The sequence below is a fragment of the Phytophthora cinnamomi genome, assembly GCF_018691715.1.
Source record: "Phytophthora cinnamomi strain GKB4 chromosome Unknown Contig21, whole genome shotgun sequence".
NCBI lineage: Eukaryota > Oomycota > Peronosporomycetes > Peronosporales > Peronosporaceae > Phytophthora > Phytophthora cinnamomi.
The window spans coordinates 3,043,633-3,065,580 of NW_027150954.1; the positions used below are offsets into that span (position 1 = coordinate 3,043,633).

Sequence of the window (21,948 nt, forward strand, 5' to 3'; positions counted from 1 at the left end):
TCTTACGAATCGGCTCTGATAGAATTGTTGGAATAGTGGGAACATGCATAGCTAGCGAAACACAGAAGCCAACCGAGCAATATTCGCACCGGGGGACCATTTCTAAAGTGCTACATCTACACTTCAACACCCTGTAATCACGAAACAGCAGAATTATGCCACTGCCGGAAACTTTACACTCATGTCTTACGAATCGGCTCTGATAGAATTGTTGGAATAGTGGGAACATGCATAGCTAGCGAAACACAGAAGCCAACCGAGCAATATTCGCACCGGGGGACCATTTCTAAAGTGCTACATCTACACTTCAACACCCTGTAATCACGAAACAGCAGAATTATGCCACTGCCGGAAACTTTACACTCATGTCTTACGAATCGGCTCTGATAGAATTGTTGGAATAGTGGGAACATGCATAGCTAGCGAAACACAGAAGCCAACCGAGCAATATTCGCACCGGGGGACCATTTCTAAAGTGCTACATCTACACTTCAACACCCTGTAATCACGAAACAGCAGAATTATGCCACTGCCGGAAACTTTACACTCATGTCTTACGAATCGGCTCTGATAGAATTGTTGGAATAGTGGGAACATGCATAGCTAGCGAAACACAGAAGCCAACCGAGCAATATTCGCACCGGGGGACCATTTCTAAAGTGCTACATCTACACTTCAACACCCTGTAATCACGAAACAGCAGAATTATGCCACTGCCGGAAACTTTACACTCATGTCTTACGAATCGGCTCTGATAGAATTGTTGGAATAGTGGGAACATGCATAGCTAGCGAAACACAGAAGCCAACCGAGCAATATTCGCACCGGGGGACCATTTCTAAAGTGCTACATCTACACTTCAACACCCTGTAATCACGAAACAGCAGAATTATGCCACTGCCGGAAACTTTACACTCATGTCTTACGAATCGGCTCTGATAGAATTGTTGGAATAGTGGGAACATGCATAGCTAGCGAAACACAGAAGCCAACCGAGCAATATTCGCACCGGGGGACCATTTCTAAAGTGCTACATCTACACTTCAACACCCTGTAATCACGAAACAGCAGAATTATGCCACTGCCGGAAACTTTACACTCATGTCTTACGAATCGGCTCTGATAGAATTGTTGGAATAGTGGGAACATGCATAGCTAGCGAAACACAGAAGCCAACCGAGCAATATTCGCACCGGGGGACCATTTCTAAAGTGCTACATCTACACTTCAACACCCTGTAATCACGAAACAGCAGAATTATGCCACTGCCGGAAACTTTACACTCATGTCTTACGAATCGGCTCTGATAGAATTGTTGGAATAGTGGGAACATGCATAGCTAGCGAAACACAGAAGCCAACCGAGCAATATTCGCACCGGGGGACCATTTCTAAAGTGCTACATCTACACTTCAACACCCTGTAATCACGAAACAGCAGAATTATGCCACTGCCGGAAACTTTACACTCATGTCTTACGAATCGGCTCTGATAGAATTGTTGGAATAGTGGGAACATGCATAGCTAGCGAAACACAGAAGCCAACCGAGCAATATTCGCACCGGGGGACCATTTCTAAAGTGCTACATCTACACTTCAACACCCTGTAATCACGAAACAGCAGAATCATGCCAACTATGGTAATTGCAACGATTAAATTGTTGGAAACGATGCGTATGCTAGCTGGATGACGGCGCGTTTAGAGTTGATTGTTAGGACTCGCCTCTAATAGAGCTTGTGTACGTCGGTGCGCTTCCACACTTTTGTGGGTTACATTAGTGCAGGTTCCACACGTACTAGTATTTTCAACGGATTGATGTGTATTCCAATAGTCGTACACCATCTGATGCAATTGACCTACATTGACCTGATCTGTCATTGACCTGTATGGGCTCTTCCCCTTGCAGTCTGCTCGCCAACCAGAACTTCAGCACGTCTGAACGCGTTGCAATGGTGGACGGCAAGCGCAAGAACTCCACGGACGCCGATGATGCACTTAAATTATCGCTGACGAGCCCTACAAGGGCGGCTACGGCAAAGTAATGGAGATGTGGCAGCACGTGGCAGACGCCCTGACGACTTCTCGCGCGACAATGCACTCGGCTTCCTCCACGGAGTAGCGGTCACCGCGTTCAGAGATGATGACCGCCGGTAGGCGCAGTAGCCTCACCAGCCTGAGGATACCGCCCACAGGGAATGCTCCTCGTTCGCGTCCGTGCACGCGAGTAAGTTGACGGGCTCGGGCGCGTGCACGACGCCGGCCGCCACCAGCTCCAGCCACGTATTCTCCTCCCCGTACTGGACGAGCACAGCGCGAAGCTCGAATGCTTCGCACTGCGACAAGCGCATCGAGATACACGCTTGCAATGCCATACCCGCTCAGAGACAGCATAATGGCGTGCTGCGCCTTGGCAGCGGCGCCGGTGATGCAGATACTGATGTGGCGAGAGCACTGAAATGTGCTTAGTACTCTGTGTCAACGCCACCCATCTCCACCGCACCGTAGTGAACAGTAGATTATTATTGAGTATCCTCCGGTAGTCAAAATGTGAGGATAGTGAACCTCCGAAAACAAAAAAAACTCGACATGGCTTTCACTAACACCACGCTCGGGCTGTGAGGATAGTGGTAGTGAAAGAGCAATTTCGAAACCTCTGTAATACTAACATTTACTGCATGCGGAGTAAATTGTTTTCAGGCTGCTACAACTGGGGTACTAGGTAGCTTTGATACAAAAATACTCCTTTGAGAGTGGTCCTAGTGCCAGTATTGAAAAAGAACTTTGAAGCGGCAAGCTCGTTGTGATCTAAAGTGTTTCAACGTGCCAAGTCACCGTAAGACCCGACAACGAGATACTTTGAATGCTGCTGTCAGCATCCCCACATTATAAGTGCGCACTAATAAGTCAATCTGGAGTCTACTGTAGAGCACCTACATGTGCATGTATGCTGATTTGATAAGTCTGGGCTTCTCGATCGTCATCGTAGCGCCGACCACAAACGAGCAAACATTGCAATGCTGGTGATATGGATCTGGATACTTGGTTGGTGCGTGTTAGTTGGTGTTGACCAAGCGAGTATTGCACCGGGAATACAGGTGTGAGTAATTCGATGGTTGTGTTTTATAATTTATTTTCGACAGCGTGTCGTCGAGCGAAATTACTGTGCTGGTTGAACGTGTAGAACACAAATCATGGGCAGCGGGTTCACTATCATGAAACGTGTATCATAAATCGCATGGACAGTGTGCTATAAAACTTAGCTGTTACGGATTGGTACCAACTTCTGATAAATACCAAGCGAGTTGCTGTAAATTTTAGCAGTTATCGATTGATACCCATTTTTGATTAATACTACTAAGTATGCTATAAGATCAGAAATAAAAATTTGGGACCCACTTCGGTGCCCGGTTTGAGAAGATTTACAATTTACCGAGGCCCTTCGACCTGTGAACAGCCATCACCGCAGGAGAGAACTGTTTGCGGGTGTTGGCTGTCCTGATATCTGCATCAAGTGGCAAAGAGGTTACGCTCCTTCCTTTTCGGCTCGATACATGTTCCCGGGTCCGATATTATTTGTTTGGCGTGATCTTTAGCCACTCAGAACGGATGAAATTTTGGTAATCTGCACAAACAACCACTTGTTTATCGCATTCTTGCTTGCTTACCCAAGACTCATTCATGTATTCGCGTCTTCCAGCAGTCGAAACTCTTCTTGATGCACCCAGCGATTTAGCATGAACGTGTCCACCACTAACGTCGTTGAGGTGCAATCGTGAGCAACGTGGTCATCTAGATCTCTCCTCAAGCCGAATCGACGACCACAACTGCGACATCGAAACACTCCGCAACCTACTCCAGCTACACGCTCTCGATCGATTTCTAGGTGCAGAATTTCACGCTTGGCGCTTTCCATCGTGCGACGCACCATGAGCTTCTTGACGAATTTCCGCTCCAGTTGCTGCTTGCGCCCCAGCAGCCAGAAGAGCAAGCCGTGGCTTTGAAGCAATAGCCCGTCTAGCCCTCGCGAGAGGAAGTTTGTGGAGGCCGACGTGGATAACGCCGTTCGTTCGTGCTCCCTCGCCCACCAATTCTCAAACTCGTTGCACGTGATGCCACCATTGCCATCGCAGTCCAATTCGGCGAACAGGTTGCGCACTTGAGCCGTAGTGAGTTTGGGCTGCTGGGGCGCGGACTTCTGGCCACTGACACTGCCTCGACCAGCCTGCTTCTGTGGCTTCTTCCCACGCAAATACGACAGCATAAGCTGGAACTCGTCCAGATCTAGTGTACCGGAGCCGTCGAGGTCGAAGATTTGGAAGCATTGGCGCAGGCGCACCACTGCTGGGTCGACGGCTACAGAGTTCTTGCGTGTAGTAGATTCATCTTGTGTTGTTCTACTCTGAGCGCCAATGCGCCACTGCGCGAGTTCCTTCTTCAGTATGCCCTTCCCTAGAGGCGTCGCAAAGATGGCGGTGTACTCGAGATGTACGTTGTGATCGCTGGACTCGAGTGCTGCCAGCTCCTGCTTCATACCTTCAACGTTCAAACTGCGCTTGCCCCGGAACCATGCCACCGTCCAGAGCTGATGAACGAATAAACACACACGTGTTTTGGCAACCCACCGCCTCAAATGCGCTTTGCGGTGGGCAGCCTGCTCTCGCCGGGCCATTCGCGCGAAGTACAACGCTGTAACCGTGCGAGCAACGATAATTCGAGCGGACGTCAGAACTAACGCGCGCCGCACCCAAAGCGCGACGTTCTTGCAGACAAATGGGCGCAACACCTCCGCGCACCAATGTTGAAAGCGTCGATAGCATCGCTGTATCCGAATCGCTGCTCGTCGTCGACGGCGAAATCCTCGTATTAGGTGAGGAATGCCGCGACGACGAAGCACACGGATTGCAATCGCCAGAATTCTCGCCCGAGACTTGAGAGCGGCTCGAAACCAGGCTTTTAGCCTACAGTGACGAATACAATCAGCAAACGTATGCGCTTCCACCGAGTAAGGGAACTTCGACACCACTGGATGTGCTACTTCGTCCCGATCCTTGACTGGATCGGTGAGGGTTGGCGGCTCCGAGATCACCGTATCAACGAATTGGACAGTACAGAGAGGGTGACGGAGCTGTTCACTTCTGTCGCAGAAAGTGGAGGCACTAAGAGGCCTGGCGAGGCGAGAGCGGATCTCATTCTCCCAGATATTGCCCTTGATCTTCGCTTCCAAGTGAGCTTGGAGCTTCAACCGCATCTACAATAAGTGCAAACCCAGCGAAAAGCGTCAGGGTCAACCAAAAATCTGCTCCTAATACGCATACCTCGTCTGACAGCAACGGTTCTACCCGGAGACTCGTCCTCTTCCTCCTCTTTCTGGGCTTGGTGACGCGAGCTCGCCACTGCTGAATTGGACTCGCAGCAGGCGAATGCTTTGTCGCAAACACGCCCACTGTCGACTCAGCTCTGTTAGCTGCTCGGTCCTCGATCAATGACCCAAGACGCTCGTCCATCCGTGCTACTGCTGGGTTCAGAACGAGCTCCAAACCTTCCACAGCCGCCTGCGCCAAGCTCTCATTCGACGTAGTAGTAAGAAATATCGACGAAGACACGTTGAGCTCATGCGCCTCGCGCATCCACTGCTTCCATTGCTTCGGGGACAAGCTGCTACACGACACACTGGCCCCTTTTCGTCCAGGTAAAGGACTAAGCCCCGATGCTCCAGGTTGGCGTCCACCACTTGGCCTTCGCTTTCTCGATGGGGAGGGATTGGTTGAGAGAGCCCCCAGTTTGCCAGACGAGATCGCGTAGACATTTTGTAATTGTAGCAGCTTGTCAGGCGAGGGCATGCTGCTGGGTCTTCGTAAACCCCAAGGGCAAATCGGTGTGCTACTCGAAATAAGTCCTCAACTTGAAGCCTAATGATAGCCAGACTTCTGGGTTCGAGCGGCTTTAGGCATTGCTTTGTGATCGCGTTCTTCATCGAGTAACGCGATCGCGTTGTAAGAGAAAATCTCATCATAACACAGCTATGCCCCAACATGTTCAACTTCAAAATTTCGATATGTAACATAACGCAATCTTGGGTGTGGGACTTTATTTACTTTCCAGAGCGATAAAAGCACGCCGAAGCGCGCAAGTCTCGACAATAAGTAGCCATGCACCCATCCCGCCTGCTACTCCTGCTTCTGGTTGTACTCGTGGTCGGTACTCATGCCGACAATCGACCCAACACCTTCCACTCCCAAGCAAATCTAACCCCGAGGGTGGATCACAAATCGATAACGAGACCAGCGGCTCGATGCGAAGAACGAGGAAAGAGGATTTATCACCTCTGCTGTCTCCAAAGCCGAACGTTTTGTCCAGAGAATGCCTGGTCTCACCAACGAGCTCGGTAATGCGCGCAGGAACTCTGGGATAGGAGCGGCCGTGGAGAACACGGTGATCGGAAAAGAACTGAAAACTGCCATGGCGAAGGACCCAAATTTCCTGAATAAAGTGAGCAAGAATCCCGAGGCGATCAAAAAGATGGCGAAGGACCCTGAACTCACAAGACTTGCGGCTATTTTCGAGAAAAATAGCAGGAAAGCACTGCGACGTGCGGCTGCTGCGGCCAGAGGTGACAACGTCGGGGATTTCTTCTGGCAATTATGGATGATGGGAATATTGCTTTCGTTGGTGGGGTCTTCGTGATGATCGTGGTGATGTTTGTCTATTCGCTTTATTACCTGATCACTGGGAAACCAACGTGAGGACAGAGCCCCTGATTCTAGCCTCGTGGAGGAAGATAACGTGAAGGCTTTTCGTTCTTACGCGTCTTCAGAGTGTTTTTAAATAAGTGCGTGATTTTGATCACCTCCAGGACAATACTTCAGTGCACGTGGTGGCTTTGGTAGCATCTCTGGTAGAAAAAACGTTGCATCAGCACATGACGATAGCCTTGGAGACCGGTAACAGTGCCACATCACGTGGGCAGTCTGAAGGGTAGTTAAATTGTGAGCACCTCGAACAATATTTGTTGTGGAACCGTGCACAAGTAATTAACTGAGCCATGTCATCCTGTCCCCTTTGTACCTGTTTCACTTGCACAGAACTCACTGTCTGAACTTGAGTGGGTTGTTTCCCAACAAAATCCATACTCCTCTCGTTCGCTCTTGTTATGTGTACTGTACACATTGTGGAGGGTTAGAAAGGAAAATATGCACATGGAAATCGAATGGTACGCGACTCAGTACCGTTTTGCCATCAGGGTTTGGTAGTAGTGGGAATTTCGGCTAGTAGTCATACTACTACTACTATCCAAATTCGGGCAATAGTAGAATGCTATATCTATTAATAGTGAGGCAGCGACGGTACTAATATGACTACTAATATCACTGAGATCAAGCTGCCATATTTGGCTGTTGCCTCCATACACCTTATCTCCAGCCGGTCGTGGCGAAATACAATTTCGTTGCTGATTCTTGTTGTTAGAGGAGTAATCACGAAAAAACGGTTTTCCACCGTGATAGTAATAAAGCATGCCGATATATCCAACGCCGTCAGAACGTGGTATACCTCGCAGCACATTAACGAGTTATCGGTTGTGTACCTTTATTTCCTTTTGACATACACATGTATCAACTACTGGTTGAGCTGTGTAAGTCAACTACTCACAATCTAAACTCTTTTTCTTCCCCCACCTCTCCTCCCCCTTTCCATCATCCTCCACCTCCTACTACGACTTCTTGCCTTCCCCCACCTCCTCCTTAATAAGACAACGTCTGCGGCGGTGTTTGTGTGGTGCGCCTGAGTACTGGTCGTACCAATCACGAGTAGTTGAAGAAATTCCCGCTTTTTTTGCCCACGGCGCCTAACTCGCCATTTCGCTCAAATCAACGGTATTCATATGCGAGCAGTGCAGTCCGAGGCACAAGCACAAGGCGCCATGTTACGGCGTGTCCGTCGCGAGCAATTGGACTGCATTTACTCTTGCTGCAGAAGACCTGACGAGTACACGTGCGACAGTATCTGTTTGTTGACTATCTTCGTACTGCCATCGTGACACTAAGCGACTGTGAAAATTAGTGTTAGTTTGCCTTTGGTACACAGTTCGCGGCTACCTAGTGGTAACACTGAACAAGGAGAGGCCCCCGACATGGCACTCTGGTGACGAAAACGAGGAATGATGATTCCTAACAGCAGCGGAGATCACGACCACAAGTTTGGGTACATTAGTAGTGACAATAGCACTACAATTTATGATCGGCTACTATTTAATCACTACTATTGTAGTAGGTATAATGATAATATGCCTACTAACGTTACTATCTCGGAGACTACTCCCCAACCCTGCCTGCCATCGATTACTAGCAGACAAAAGGTAAGTTTCAGATGTTTTTTTGTATAAAATACGCCAATTCCCTGTGTTTTTCTGTACAGCCCCCAGCGTATAATACCCCTCCAGCGTATAATACGCCACTACCGCACCTCCTCCCAGCCAGCTATGGCGCCGCGCCCGCTGCGGCGCGCGAGTCTGCGGCCCGTGCTGCTGCTGCTGCTCGCGTTCGTGCTGGCGCCGCTGGCCGTGTACCACGTGGCCACCTTCGACTTCCAGCGCGTGGCGTCCTTCGAGCGGCGCTTCCACCTGCGGCCCGCCGCCTCCTCCTCCTCCTCCTCCTCCTCCGTGCCCGCCTGCCTGGCCGTAGCCGGCGCCGAGCTGCTGCGCGCGGACGCGGACGCGCTGCGCCTGCTGCAGGCGCGTTGCCGCGCGCCCGAGACCGTAGCCGCAGCTAAAAGTACACGTAAATTACGCCTCGTGCACTTCGTTCACGTGGCCAGGGACGCCGCCCACGGCGCGCGCGAGCAGTTCTCGTACCTGCAGCTCGCGGCGCTGCAGTCCGCGCGGCGCGCGCTGCGGCCCGACGTGATGCTGCTGCACTACGTGGACGCGACGCCGCGCGGCGTCTGGTACACGCAGTGCCAGCGCCACCTGGGGCTGCACCAGGTGCTGCCGCCCGCTGCGTCGCTGGACGGCGCGCTGGCGGGCGCCAAGCTGCGCCGCGTCACGGAGCTGCTGCTCATGCTGCGCGCGCTGCGCAAGCACGGCGGCGTGGCGTTCGCCGACTTCAACACGTTCCTGCTGCGGGCCGTCGCGGTGGACGTGCAGGCGCCGCTCGTGGTGGCGGGAACCAGCAGCAGCAGCACGGGCGCGTTCAGCCTGGGGCTGCGCGTGATGCAGGCGCCGCCCGCCCACCCGTTTGTGGCGTTCCTAGAGCAGGAGGTCCACGCGATGGTGGAGCGGAACGACCCCAAGCTGCACCGCCTGCCGCTGGAGGAGGTGGTGGGGCAGCTGGTGCTGGACAAGTTCAAGCAGGAGCGAGGCGCGGCGAGGAATTCAACCGGTGTCATGGACGGCGTGGTCGTCGCGACGCCCGACTTGTTCGGGTTGGACGTGCTTCATGACCTGCTCACCAAGAAGCTGGGGCCATCGCTCGCTGGCAAGTTTCGAGGCGTGGCGGGGTTTCATGTCGATAGGGACGGGGAGTCGGATGCGGCGGACTTCCGAGAGATCGAGCGGATGCAGAGGGAGCTCACGTTGGCGGACGAGTGGCAGAGTCTAGACACGCTGCTCGGAGCGGTGGTGCGGCTCGCGGTGACAGCGAACACCACGGCGGAACTGGAGCCGCTATTCGAGTGAATAAATATGATCTAGCAGCGCCTGGAGGATTGAGATGATAGCGGATGAAGGTTGCAGCGTGAAAGTCCCGTTCAGTAGCTGGTCGGCACCTTCCAGCTGGGCTGTTCACCTCCAAGAACTTCTGATGAGTCGGGTAGTCCTCTCGTTGTCTACAAGTTTGCAGAACTTTGAGGCAGTCTGCAAGTTGCAGACGAGAGCGTCCAAGTTGGACTCGAATCTCGTGCAGCCTGCACGGTGCAGGGTCCACGTGAGCCCCCAGCTGGGATCATTGAAAACTCTCACGCGATCCGTTTGCACGCACACGAATGAACAACAACAACGGTCTCAGAGAATTGACTTCGCTGGTCGCTCAACTAGCGAAATGCAGATTAAAACGACTACCGACATGCTTCACTCGAGCAATTCTTCTGCAGTGTGGCTTAGTCGATTTTCACGTTGGTGATTCTCCTCCGACACGGAGGTTATGGTTAAAGCTGGACACGAGTGCCGATCACCCAAAAGTGCCACCGGCATACAGCGCAGACACGTTTAGTATCACCGTCGTGCCGTTCAGGTTGCCACGGTCTTCTACATACGTTTACGATGGCGAACTGTTCTCCACATATCGCACCATAGTTGATACTCGTGCGCGGTGGTCGCCAAGACGGCTGCAGATGGCAATGCCGATACGCTCCGAATATGAGATGAAGTTCTCAACAGATCGCGATTGTTGAGGCATTCCGCTGTCTGCGGGTCACGAAATAGAGATCGCGCAGGATGCTCTAGGCTAACAGCCCGACGTGTGAGCTGCCCCGGATCGGCAAGGAATCGGCACGACGCTATCATTCGACTTGGCCGACCATGGTTGTTTGTAGCCCTTCTGAGCGGGGAGGTGTGCGTCTCCATGTTCGGTAACTGAGCTCGCTTCATTCCCGAATTCCCTTCGTGAGCGCCAAGCAACAGCCGTCTTCAACTGCAGCCTCTCCTCGCTATGAAGTTCTTCGCCCCCGTCCTCGCTGCCACTGCCCTAGTGTTCGCCGCGGTCTCCGGCAGCCCCATGATCCGGCAGGAGGCGGAAGAAGCGGAGTCGAGCAGCTGTACGCTGACGGGTACCTACACGAGCGGCACCGATGTGTCTTCGTGCAGCACTGTCACCATCAGCTCGCTGACAGTCCCGGCTGGAGTCACGCTGGACTTGAGCGACCTCAAGTCCGGCGCTAGCGTCGTCTTCTCAGGCACCACCACCTTCGGAAAGAAGGTAACGCCCTTGATTCCGTGCTGTGCTGCTTTTGTGAGGCTGTGTCTAACCTCCTGTGCTGGAAACAGAAATGGTCGGGACCCCTTGTCCTTCTTACGGGCACGAAGCTAACTGTCAGCGGCTCCGGCACTCTAGATGGCCAGGGATCTTGGTACTGGAAGCAGGGTACGTCCATCACGCGCCCCGTGTTCTTCCGCATGAGCAAGGTGATCTCCTCGACGGTCAAGGGCTTCACGATCAAGAACTCGCCCTACCGTACTTTCAGCATTCTGAGCTCACAGTCCACGACCATCAGCGGTCTAACCCTCGACTCCAGCGATGGTGACGATCTCGCTAAGAACACGGACGGCTTCGACTTGAGCAAGAACACGGGCGTCACCATTACCGGCTGCAAGATCTACAACCAGGACGACTGTCTCGCTATGCAATCCAGCACCAACACCGTCTTCTCCAGCAACACCTGCAGCGGTGGCCACGGTATCTCCATCGGTTCTATCGGCGGTTCTTCTATCAGCTCGTCGGACACGGTGTCGGGTCTGACGGTGAAGAACAACAAGATCGTTGACAGTGTGAACGGCATCCGCATCAAGACCATTATCGACCTGACGGGCAAGGTGACGGACGTGACGTACACGAGCAACACGTTGTCGAACGTGGAGAACGCTATTGTGATCCACGGCGACTATAGCAAGTCCAAGGGCGGCTACACCGGCACGGCCAGCAGCAAGGTCTACGTCACCGATATCACGATCGACGGCCTGACCGGTTCGGCGGACCAGATCTACGATATCCTGGTGAACTCCAAGTACGTGTCTGGGTGGACGTTTTCGGGCATCGACGTGTCGGGCTCAACGGGGAGCTGCAGCGGTGAGCCCAGCAGCGTGGACTGCTAAGTATTTCAGAACTGGCTTTGAATGCAGTTCTACTTTGGTGGAGTACCCGTGCTCAGTAGGTTCGCGAAGAGTGCAGCGTTAGGAACTGAGCGATAGATGTTTCGTCTCTTAAAAACACAAATGGATTTCCTTAGCTTTAGTGCTAGCGCATCTCGTTCATGGATTTGTCGAATACATGCCTGTGCCATTCTTGCATACAAATTGAAGTATTCTTGAAGCGATAAACATTTGCCCTGTCATTCTTCACGAACACCAGGCTGCGCCGGTGCTCTTAAGCAGCTGAAGCAAGCCAAGTCGGGATAGATTCTGCGCAGCATGCGTCGATGCGGGGCATTGCCATGTGAGATGAAGCTCGTGTCGTAAGTAGCGCCGCCAAGGCGGACGGGTGAATTGAGTGCATCGAGCAGAAAGATAGCGAGGCCTACGCCTGCTGGCGGCGAGCAAGAAGCTGCCACCCAATCCGATAGGCATCGAGTTCCTCGGCAGCGCTGAGGGTTGACCACCTCTTTCAGCAATCGATTGACCGGTCGGTCTGCGCTCCCGTGCTATCCCCAGTCGTTGCCATCGTTGCCATCGTGGTGTCGTGTCATCAAGATGTGCTGACAGATTTGTCGTCAAGTCGATTTCGTCATGTGTTTGCACCTGGCGCGCCTAGCGAAAGCGCTCGATTGGCGAGACGCACAACAGCTGCAACAGTGGCGGCAAAGCATCTCCAGCGGTCGAGGCTGCATCAAGACTCCCGGGTGCAGGGTCGACCGGCAAATCGATGTCGATTGCCAGCACGCAGGGAATGAGCCAGTCGATTCCTGCGCGCTGCTTATGCTACTGCTGATGCCGTGCTAGTGACCCCAACTTCGTGGCTGGAAGCCTGCGTGTCATGATGGCGAGTGCACTCTTCGCTATGTTGACCTGGTCCAGATGGATCGCCCGACGCGTGCGTACACGCCCCCGCTCCAAGCACATCGCCGCTAAAGGTAGCTGACGAGTTCAAGCCCAGGGAGCGTTTACATATCCTGTATGTGCCCGCTTGTACGTTCGGACACCGCTGCCACTGAGAACGGCCACCACGTCTTCAATGTATTTTGTCGCTGCGTCACGGCACCGCCTAGGAGCCCTTACTCGATCCGTTTGTTCCTCTCTCTCTTGCTCAACCCTGAAGCTCATTCCGGAATTCACTCGAGTCCACTCAAGCCCCCCTCCCCACCATGAAGTTCTTCGCCCCCGTCCTCGCCAGCGCCGCGCTTGTGATCTCCACCGTCTGTGGGTCGCCCATGATGCGCCAAGAGCAGGAGTCAAGCAGCTGTACGCTGACGGGCACCTACACGAGCGGCACCGATGTGTCTTCGTGCAGCACTGTCACTATCAGCTCGCTGACCGTCCCGGCTGGAGTCACGCTGGACTTGAGCGACCTCAAGTCCGGCGCTAGCGTCGTCTTCTCCGGCACCACCACGTTCGGTGAAAAGGTGCGTTCCAGCTTGTGCTCACGTTGTTAAAAACTGTTATGCACGGTGCACCCCTTGCTAACGCTTTCGTGATGTCTCTTCTCAACAGAAATGGTCGGGTCCTCTTGTCCTTCTTACGGGCACCGATCTTACCGTCAGTGGCACGGGCACTCTGGACGGCCAGGGAGCTTGGTACTGGAAGCAGGGCACCTCCATCACGCGCCCCGTGTTCTTCCGCATGAACAAGGTCATTTCGTCCACGGTCAAGGGCTTCAAGATCAAGAACTCGCCCTACCGCACCTTCAGCATCATCAACTCCCAGTCCACCACTGTCAGCGGCCTCACCCTCGACTCCAGTGCTGGTGACGGCACTGCCAAGAACACTGATGGCTTCGACCTCAGCGGCAACACAGGCGTGACGATCTCGGGCAACACCATCTACAACCAGGACGACTGTCTCGCCATGCAATCCAGCACCAACACCGTCTTCTCCAGCAACACCTGCAGCGGTGGCCACGGTATCTCCATCGGTTCTATTGGCGGATCGTCCGTCAGCTCGTCCGACACGGTGTCGGGTTTGACGGTGAAGAACAACAAGATCGTTGACAGTGTGAACGGCATTCGCATCAAGACCATCATCGATGACTACGGCACCGTCGAGGATGTGACGTACACGAGCAACACATTGTCGAACGTGGAGAACGCTATTGTGATCCACGGCGACTACAGCAAGTCTGAGGGCGGCTACACCGGCACGGCCAGCAGCAAGGTGACGATCAAAGGCATTACCATCAACGGCCTCACGGGCTCGGCTGACACTGTGTACGACATCCTGGTAAACTCCAAGTACGCCTCGGACTGGACGTTCTCGGGCATTGACGTGTCGGGCTCCACGGGCAGCTGCAGCGGCGAACCGAGCGGAGTGTCTTGCTAAGAGTCAGTGACTGAGGTGCTGCGTTCAAGTTGTAGTGCACTGCACAGCGTAAAAATGCGTTGACGTTTGCGTAGATAGATTCCACAAAGTAGCGAGCTGGTTCGTGAGGGGTAGTATTCTTTCAATAATCATGCAAGCTTTCATGTTCTACAAACTTGGCAAGTCTTGAGTGCTTTTCTTTTTGTATAGTCGAATTCTTACTGATTCAGAGATCCTCTATTTTAATAGAGGATCTCTATTTATTTAAAAAATAATTTTATGTTATGTTAAAACTATAGTCCTGATTTTTCTGATGGTTGAGCCTAATTACTGAAATGGGGGCTCACTGTTCGTACATGTAGTCGCATCCGTCGCTCTCCTGGTTCGTTTGAAACCACAAGAAAACGATACGTCCATGAAAACTGTAAGCCGATCGTGTGGTTCGTAAGTCTGCCTAAGCCTTCTGTACTTGCTGTATAAATGGAATTGCGAAGGTGCATCGGCTGCTGGTGCAGAATCTCCGTAATTGGTGGGGCTAGCGGGCTACCACGTGCGTGAGGACTCATTTTGAACCACGTTGGTGTCTCGTTGAGGAGGCAGATGAAAGGCGGCCATGCGCAACAGATCGTCGGCGAAACCATGCGACCGCGCTACATATCGTGATAAACGGTTTTTGATGAATTATTTCGCGCCGACGAGCAAGTCATTTTCTATCTGAAGTTGTCATTTCACACTCAGTATCTCAGGTTTACACATTGGTAAAGAGGTGCAACCCGTCAAATGTGAACTTTTGTCAAGATTTCTCGGACTACTGACGCAAGGCGTCAACTCGGCGCTGAAGTGATTATCCGACCGCTGAGACCATCCACGGCGACCTCTACCGATACGAAAGGAGTCTCGACTCTCATGGGAGCCCTACAAGACGCTCGACCCTCGTTTTCACCGCCAATTCGCGAGTTCATTCCGGAATTTACTTTCGACAGCGCACCGCCTCCTCCTCTTCCAGCACCTATCATGAAGGTTTTCACCCCTACCCTCGCCGCCGTGGCCCTCGTAGCCTCCGCCGTCAGTGCTTCGCCCATGATGCGCCAAGTGAAAGAGTCGTCGAGCAGCTGCACGCTCTCGGGTACCTACACCAGCGGCACCGATGTGTCCTCGTGCAGCACCATCACTATCAGTTCGCTGACGGTGCCTGCCGGTGTCACGCTGGACTTGAGCGACGTGGCGGACGGCGCCACCATCGAGTTCACGGGCACCACGACGTTCGAGACCTCCGAGTGGGAGGGCCCACTCATCCTGCTCACGGGCACGGACCTGACTGTGGGCGGCACAGGCACTCTCGACGGTCAGGGAGATTGGTACTGGGAGAAGGGTACGTCCATCGACCGCCCCGTGTTCTTCCGCATGAGTAAAGTCATCTCCTCGACCGTGTCGGACTTCACCATCAAGAACTCGCCCTACCGCACCTTCAGCATCATCAACTCCCAGTCCACCACTGTCAGCGGCCTCACCCTCGACTCCAGTGCTGGTGACGGCACTGCCAAGAACACTGATGGCTTCGACCTCAGCGGCAACACAGGCGTGACGATCTCGGGCAACACCATCTACAACCAGGACGACTGTCTCGCCATGCAATCCAGCACCAACACCGTCTTCTCTAGCAACACGTGCAGCGGCGGTCACGGTATCTCCATCGGTTCTATTGGCGGATCGTCCGTCAGCTCGTCCGACACGGTGTCGGGTTTGACGGTGAAGAACAACAAGATCGTTGACAGTGTGAACGGCATTCGCATCAAGACCATCATCGATGACTACGGCACCGTCGAGGATGTGACGTACACGAGCAACACATTGTCGAACGTGGAGAACGCTATTGTGATCCACGGCGACTACAGCAAGTCTGAGGGCGGCTACACAGGCTCCGCTACGAGCAAGGTGACGATCACGGGAATCACTATCGACGGTCTTACGGGCTCAGCCGACACTGTGTACGACATCTTGATTGACTCGGACGTTGCGTCGGACTGGACGTTCTCGGGCATCGACGTGTCGGGCTCCACGGGCAGCTGTAGCGGCGAGCCCAGCGGCATCACCTGCTAAAGCCCTTTATGTTTAGACTCACATCCATGAGTCATGTTGCATGACGTAGAATCTAGTCACGATCAGCTTCTGAACGGAACACTGAATGAACGAAGAACACACTTTGCCGTAGTTAAATTTTCCTTTTTTGGAAGAGAGGACATCTAAGAACACATGTATTTATCGGGCAACTATCGCCGAAACAACAACAAACGAGGAGATCAGCGACTGCTCCACGTGAAATCGATGGTCCGCTTCGCCAACGCACAAGTAAACGTATGTAGTACATGCTGGAAGTGCGAGCAGTGACGCACGCCCCCAACATATAGCAGAAACAGGAGCAAACAGCACGCAATTGTAGCCCTGCACTGCGTAAGGTTGTCAGAGTATTCGCGCTGCTTAGCACGTGACGGTGCTGGGCTGGCCGCTGCAGGTGCCCGTCTTGGACGCCTTGACTGTGATGCCCGAGAACTTCCAGTTGGACACGACCTTCGAGTTGGCCACGATGTCGTAGAGGTTGGTGGCCGTGCCCGAGAGGCCCGAGATGGTGACGCCCTTGATGGTGACGGCGCTGGTGGCCTTGCCGGTGTAGCCGCCCTTGGACTTGCTGTAGTCCGAGTGGATCACGATGGCGTTCTTGACGCTGGAGAGCTTGTTGTCCGCGTAGGTGACGTCGGAGACGAGGCCCTTGAGGTCGACGATGGTCTTGATGCGGATGCCGTTGACGCTGTTTACGATGGTGTTGCCTTTGACCGTGAGGCCCGAGACGGTGTCGGCGGAGCTGACGGTGGAGCCGCCAATAGAACCGATAGAGATGCCGTGGCCGCCGCTGCAGTAGTTGTTGCTGAAGACGGTGTTGGTGCTGGACTGCATGGCGAGGCAGTCGTCCTGGTTGTAGATCTTGTTGCCCGTGATGGTGACGTAGTTGTTCTTGCTCAGGTCGAAGCCGTCCGTGTTCTTGGCCGTGCCGTCGCCCGCGCTCGAGTCGAGCGTGAGTCCGCTGATGGTGGTCTTCTCGGAGTTGAGGATGCTGAAGGTGCGGTAGGGCGAGTTCTTGATCTTGAAGCCCGAGAGCGTGGATCCCGTGACGCCGTGCAGGCGGAAGAAGACGGGCCGGCTGATGGACGTGCCCTGCTTCCAGTACCAGGCGCCCTGGCCGTCGAGCGTGCCGGAGCCGCTGACCGTGAGGTCGCTACCGCCGAGCAGCACGAGCGGGCCGGCCCACTTCTTCTCGCCGAACGTGACGGTGCCGGAGATCTTGATGGTGGCGCCCGTTTTGGCCTTGCTCAGGTCGAGCGTGACGCCGGCGGGCACACTGAGCGTGCCGATGGTAAGCGTGCTGCAGGACGAGATGTCGGTGCCGGATTTGTACGTGCCGGAGAGCGTGCAGCTGGTGGCCTCTTGCTCCTGGCGCATCATGGGCGAACCGTTGGCAGTAGCAGCGATGAGGGCGAATGTAGCAAGGGCGGTGGAGAAGAGCTTCATGGTCGGCTAGTAGGCTGCTTGAGTGAGTGTGTAGCCTGGTAGTTAAGTGTGGGTGTTTGGTTTCGGTGGAGGCTGACCGAGTGTCTTCAAGGAGGTAAAATGAAGAATGAATGAGCCGGGAGGATCTCGATCAGGACCTGAGACTCTCTCACTCGTGGTGCAGCAGTGGACTGTTTTGAGTTTCAGATACTTGCTGTACTAGTTCGTCGTGACAAGTCACCAACCGTAGAGGCTCGGCGACCCAGGTCAGGTGGGATACCTTTTGCTGTTTTTTGGTGCGTCTGTCGTCGTTGGGCTGTTCGGCACTTGCTTTCGTGTACGGACGTGAGCCCACGGTTTCACCCCAGGTGGCTTTGCAGCACGCATGCGAAACATCGTGTTTTCCAAAGGGATCTCACCGCGAACAACCACCTTCATGCTACTGCACGGCATAATGGAGTTCACGCCTTCATCGTAGCGCTCAGCACAACACTGTACGTGCACTGACATTAAATATTGCTTCGTTGCAGCGTTTCGAGCCGCCAACTTTGCGGCACGATCCCAGTTGCACGCGGCTATCATAGCTGACCTAAGCCATCTCATTCTTTCTCACTGGACACAGAAGTTTTTGCTTCTGGAGTCGGGCTGTGAGGTGGTACATGCAGAAGGTGTGTTGCTTGCAGCGGGGGATCTTTGTGATCCTTCCGACCCGGCCGAGGCCGCTCTATGAGCGTGAAAGCGTGGTGAGCTTCTTTAGAGCAGAGAAAAGTGGCGAGGATTGTGACGTTCTGGTCGCGATTGATTTGCTGGTTCACTCTGAGAGACTGTCACGTGACATCAGCGAGCTAGCTTCAGACTCTGAATCAGAGCGTGTGGAAGTGCTGAGCATGCACCACTTCCACAACGAGGCGCTACAGCAGCTACAGTGGCAGTGCGTGCGTACAGTAAAGCCGTCTGTACATCTGACCCAAAGGGAAAGCTCGTCGAGTGCTTGCGACAGGATCGTCTGCCCCGACTACCGAGAGGATTTGATAGTCGCGCCGATGTATAACGCGGCCACCGGTTGTGGACGCACTTCAACAAACTTCGAGTTTTGCTGTATGGGAGTCGGGGCTTGATTGCATCACGCTCCCAAGTGAAGACTGACCGCTTGAGAAGCTTGAACTCGACGCAACGCCGCCATCCATCCTGGTGCCTCGCCCTCTGCCCAGCAGGAATTTGAGCAGGGGAGCGGTCGGCAAATCGTACGGCATTGCCATGTAAACGGCATTGCCTGCGTCTGCCTGCGACGACTCCATGCCGGGGACCAGCGTGCGGCTCACTACCATCCCCTACGATCATCAGGCTACTCCATTGTCCGTGGCCATTGTCAGTGGGTTCCTCCTCACTACAGCCAGCAAATAATTCTTCAATTCACCAACTCATTCTTCATTTTACCTCCTTGAAGACACTCGGTCAGCCTCCACCGAAACCAAACACCCACACTGAACTACCAGGCTACACACTCACTCAAGCAGCCTACCAACCGACCATGAAGCTCTTCTCCATCGCCCTCGCTGCATTCGCCCTCATCGCTGCTACTGCCAACGGTTCGCCCATGATGCGCCAGGAGCAAGAGGCCTCCAGCTGCACGCTCTCCGGCACGTACAAATCCGGCACCGACATCTCGTCCTGCAGCACGCTTACCATCGGCACGCTCAGTGTGCCCGCCGGCGTCACGCTCGACCTGAGCAAGGCCAAAACGGGCGCCACCATCAAGATCTCCGGCACCGTCACGTTCGGCGAGAAGAAGTGGGCCGGCCCGCTCGTGCTGCTCGGCGGTAGCGACCTCACGGTCAGCGGCTCCGGCACGCTCGACGGCCAGGGCGCCTGGTACTGGAAGCAGGGCACGTCCATCAGCCGGCCCGTCTTCTTCCGCCTGCACGGCGTCACGGGATCCACGCTCTCGGGCTTCAAGATCAAGAACTCGCCCTACCGCACCTTCAGCATCCTCAACTCCGAGAAGACCACCATCAGCGGACTCACGCTCGACTCGAGCGCGGGCGACGGCACGGCCAAGAACACGGACGGCTTCGACCTGAGCAAGAACAACTACGTCACCATCACGGGCAACAAGATCTACAACCAGGACGACTGCCTCGCCATGCAGTCCAGCACCAACACCGTCTTCAGCAACAACTACTGCAGCGGCGGCCACGGCATCTCTATCGGTTCTATTGGCGGCTCCACCGTCAGCTCCGCCGACACCGTCTCGGGCCTCACGGTCAAAGGCAACACCATCGTAAACAGCGTCAACGGCATCCGCATCAAGACCATCGTCGACCTCAAGGGCCTCGTCTCCGACGTCACCTACACGGACAACAAGCTCTCCAGCGTCAAGAACGCCATCGTGATCCACTCGGACTACAGCAAGTCCAAGGGCGGCTACACCGGCAAGGCCACCAGCGCCGTCACCATCAAGGGCGTCACCATCTCGGGCCTCTCGGGCACGGCCACCAACCTCTACGACATCGTGGCCAACTCGAAGGTCGTGTCCAACTGGAAGTTCTCGGGCATCACAGTCAAGGCGTCCAAGACGGGCACATGCAGCGGCCAGCCCAGCACCGTCACGTGCTAAGCAGCGCGAATACTCTGGCAATCTTACGCAGTGCAGGGCTACAATTGCGTGCTGTTTGCTCCTGTTTCTGCTATATGTTGGGGGCGTGCGTCACTGCTCGCACTTCCAGCATATACTACATACGTTTACTAGTGCGTTGGCGAAGCGGACCATCGATTTCACGTAGAGCAGTCGCTATGTCCTCGTTTGTTGTTGTTTCGACGATAGTGGACGATATAAATACACGTTAGGTACCCACTCTTGTGTTTGGTAGCAACATGTGTCGACAACAAACAAGATTGTGCTTACCAGTATGCTAGCTCAAGTCCTGCAGTTTGAGCAAGAAAATTCCGAACGTCATACATTGAGGTATATTCACTTTTGTTTTTAGCTACTTCGGTAAATTTTTGCTTGTGAGACATGGTGAACACTTCTCGGCCATCAATTTTGTCGACGTAACAGACGCAAACTATATGAGGCCGCTTAGTAACTTAACAGGTGATGCCACTGGGCTGGCCCTTGCAAGTACCCTTCGCGCCAGTCACCGTAATGCCCTTGAACGTCCACCCCGACACAGCGCTGGGATTCACCAAAATATCGTAAATCTGGTCTGCCGAGCCTTGAAGACCATCAACCGTGATGTCAGAGATCGTCACCTGGCTCGTGGGGGTGCCAGTGTAAGCGCCCGTAGATCTGCTGTAGTCCGAGTGGATCGCAATCGCGTTTTGCACGTTCTGGAGCTGGTTGTTGATGTACTTGACGTCCGTAACCAGTCCCTTCGTTCCAATTAGCGCCTTGATGCGGAGACCATTGTCGCTGTTTACGATGGTGTTGTCCTGGACGGTAAGTCCTCGCACTGTCGTCGATGGATCAACAGCTTCTCCACCGATTGACCCGACGGAGATGCCGTGGCTGCCGCTGCAAAGGTTGTTGCTGAAGATGGTGTTGGTGCTGGACTGCATGGCGAGACAGTCGTCCTGGTTGTAGATCTTGTTGCCCGTGATAGTCACGTGGTCGTTCTTGCTCAGGTCGAATCCGTCCGTGTTCTGAGCGCGTCCATTACCCGAACTGGAGTCGAGTGTGAGGCCGCTAAGCGTCGTTTGCTGGCACGTCACGATGCTGAACGTGCGGAAGGGTGAGTTCTTGACCGTGAAGCCCGACAGATCGGAGCTAATCGCGCTTTGCAGCTTGAAGAACACAGGACGGGTGATTGACTCGCCTAGCTTCCAGTACCAGTCTCCCTGGCCGTCCAGCGTCCCGGAACCCTTGACCGTGAGAGAGTTTCCGCTGACCGACACGAGCGGCCCGGACCACTGCATAGTTCCGAAGGTGGTGGTACCAATAAAGGTGATTGTGGCGCCGTCCTTCGCGCGGCTCAAGTCCAGCGTGACACCAGCTGGTACGGTGAGCGGCCCTACAGTAATGGTGCTGCAGGACGAGATGTCCGTGCCAGCCTTGTAAGTGCCCGTGAGGTTGCACGGGTCACCGGCCTCGACTTCTTGACGAATCATGGGCGAACCGGTGGCGACGGCTGAAAAGATCACGACCGCAGCGAACGTAGAGTTGAAAATCGTCATACTTGCTTGGATTCTGGCTGACTACTTGTATCGCTGTTCCGACGGCAAATTGTGAAATGGCAGCTTTAATCCGAGTT

General features: G+C 54.1%; 8 protein-coding genes across 8 annotated transcripts; 5 read left to right on the forward strand and 3 right to left on the reverse strand.

Annotated features, from left to right (window-relative positions):
- Window positions 1-3,676: 3,676 nt before the first annotated feature.
- On the reverse strand, window positions 3,677-4,531 carry IUM83_03836 (uncharacterized protein; the record flags this gene model as incomplete). The annotated part of the gene is made up of 1 exon (XM_067927868.1): window positions 3,677-4,531. One exon carries the CDS (start codon window positions 4,529-4,531, stop codon window positions 3,677-3,679), a length of 855 nt encoding a protein of 284 aa, XP_067795572.1.
- A 3,945-nt stretch (window positions 4,532-8,476) lies between these two features.
- On the forward strand, window positions 8,477-9,670 carry IUM83_03837 (uncharacterized protein; the record flags this gene model as incomplete). Its single annotated transcript, XM_067927869.1, has 1 exon — window positions 8,477-9,670. The coding sequence occupies one exon, from the start codon at window positions 8,477-8,479 to the stop codon at window positions 9,668-9,670; it is 1,194 nt and encodes a 397-aa protein (XP_067795574.1).
- Window positions 9,671-10,640: 970 nt separating this feature from the next.
- Window positions 10,641-11,800, forward strand: IUM83_03838 (Endopolygalacturonase 4; the record flags this gene model as incomplete). The annotated part of the gene is made up of 2 exons (XM_067927870.1): window positions 10,641-10,907; window positions 10,976-11,800. The coding sequence occupies 2 exons, from the start codon at window positions 10,641-10,643 to the stop codon at window positions 11,798-11,800; spliced, it is 1,092 nt and encodes a 363-aa protein (XP_067795576.1).
- Window positions 11,801-13,005: 1,205 nt separating this feature from the next.
- Window positions 13,006-14,176, forward strand: IUM83_03839 (endopolygalacturonase 6; the record flags this gene model as incomplete). The annotated part of the gene is made up of 2 exons (XM_067927871.1): window positions 13,006-13,263; window positions 13,352-14,176. 2 exons carry the CDS (start codon window positions 13,006-13,008, stop codon window positions 14,174-14,176), a joined length of 1,083 nt encoding a protein of 360 aa, XP_067795577.1.
- A 1,059-nt stretch (window positions 14,177-15,235) lies between these two features.
- Window positions 15,236-16,255, forward strand: IUM83_03840 (Endopolygalacturonase 7; the record flags this gene model as incomplete). The annotated part of the gene is made up of 1 exon (XM_067927872.1): window positions 15,236-16,255. One exon carries the CDS (start codon window positions 15,236-15,238, stop codon window positions 16,253-16,255), a length of 1,020 nt encoding a protein of 339 aa, XP_067795445.1.
- A 378-nt stretch (window positions 16,256-16,633) lies between these two features.
- IUM83_03841 (putative polygalacturonase) lies at window positions 16,634-17,719 on the reverse strand (the record flags this gene model as incomplete). Its single annotated transcript, XM_067927873.1, has 1 exon — window positions 16,634-17,719. The coding sequence occupies one exon, from the start codon at window positions 17,717-17,719 to the stop codon at window positions 16,634-16,636; it is 1,086 nt and encodes a 361-aa protein (XP_067795301.1).
- Window positions 17,720-19,229: 1,510 nt separating this feature from the next.
- IUM83_03842 (putative polygalacturonase) lies at window positions 19,230-20,315 on the forward strand (the record flags this gene model as incomplete). The annotated part of the gene is made up of 1 exon (XM_067927874.1): window positions 19,230-20,315. The coding sequence occupies one exon, from the start codon at window positions 19,230-19,232 to the stop codon at window positions 20,313-20,315; it is 1,086 nt and encodes a 361-aa protein (XP_067795205.1).
- Window positions 20,316-20,785: 470 nt separating this feature from the next.
- On the reverse strand, window positions 20,786-21,805 carry IUM83_03843 (putative polygalacturonase; the record flags this gene model as incomplete). Its single annotated transcript, XM_067927875.1, has 1 exon — window positions 20,786-21,805. One exon carries the CDS (start codon window positions 21,803-21,805, stop codon window positions 20,786-20,788), a length of 1,020 nt encoding a protein of 339 aa, XP_067795252.1.
- Window positions 21,806-21,948: the final 143 nt, after the last annotated feature.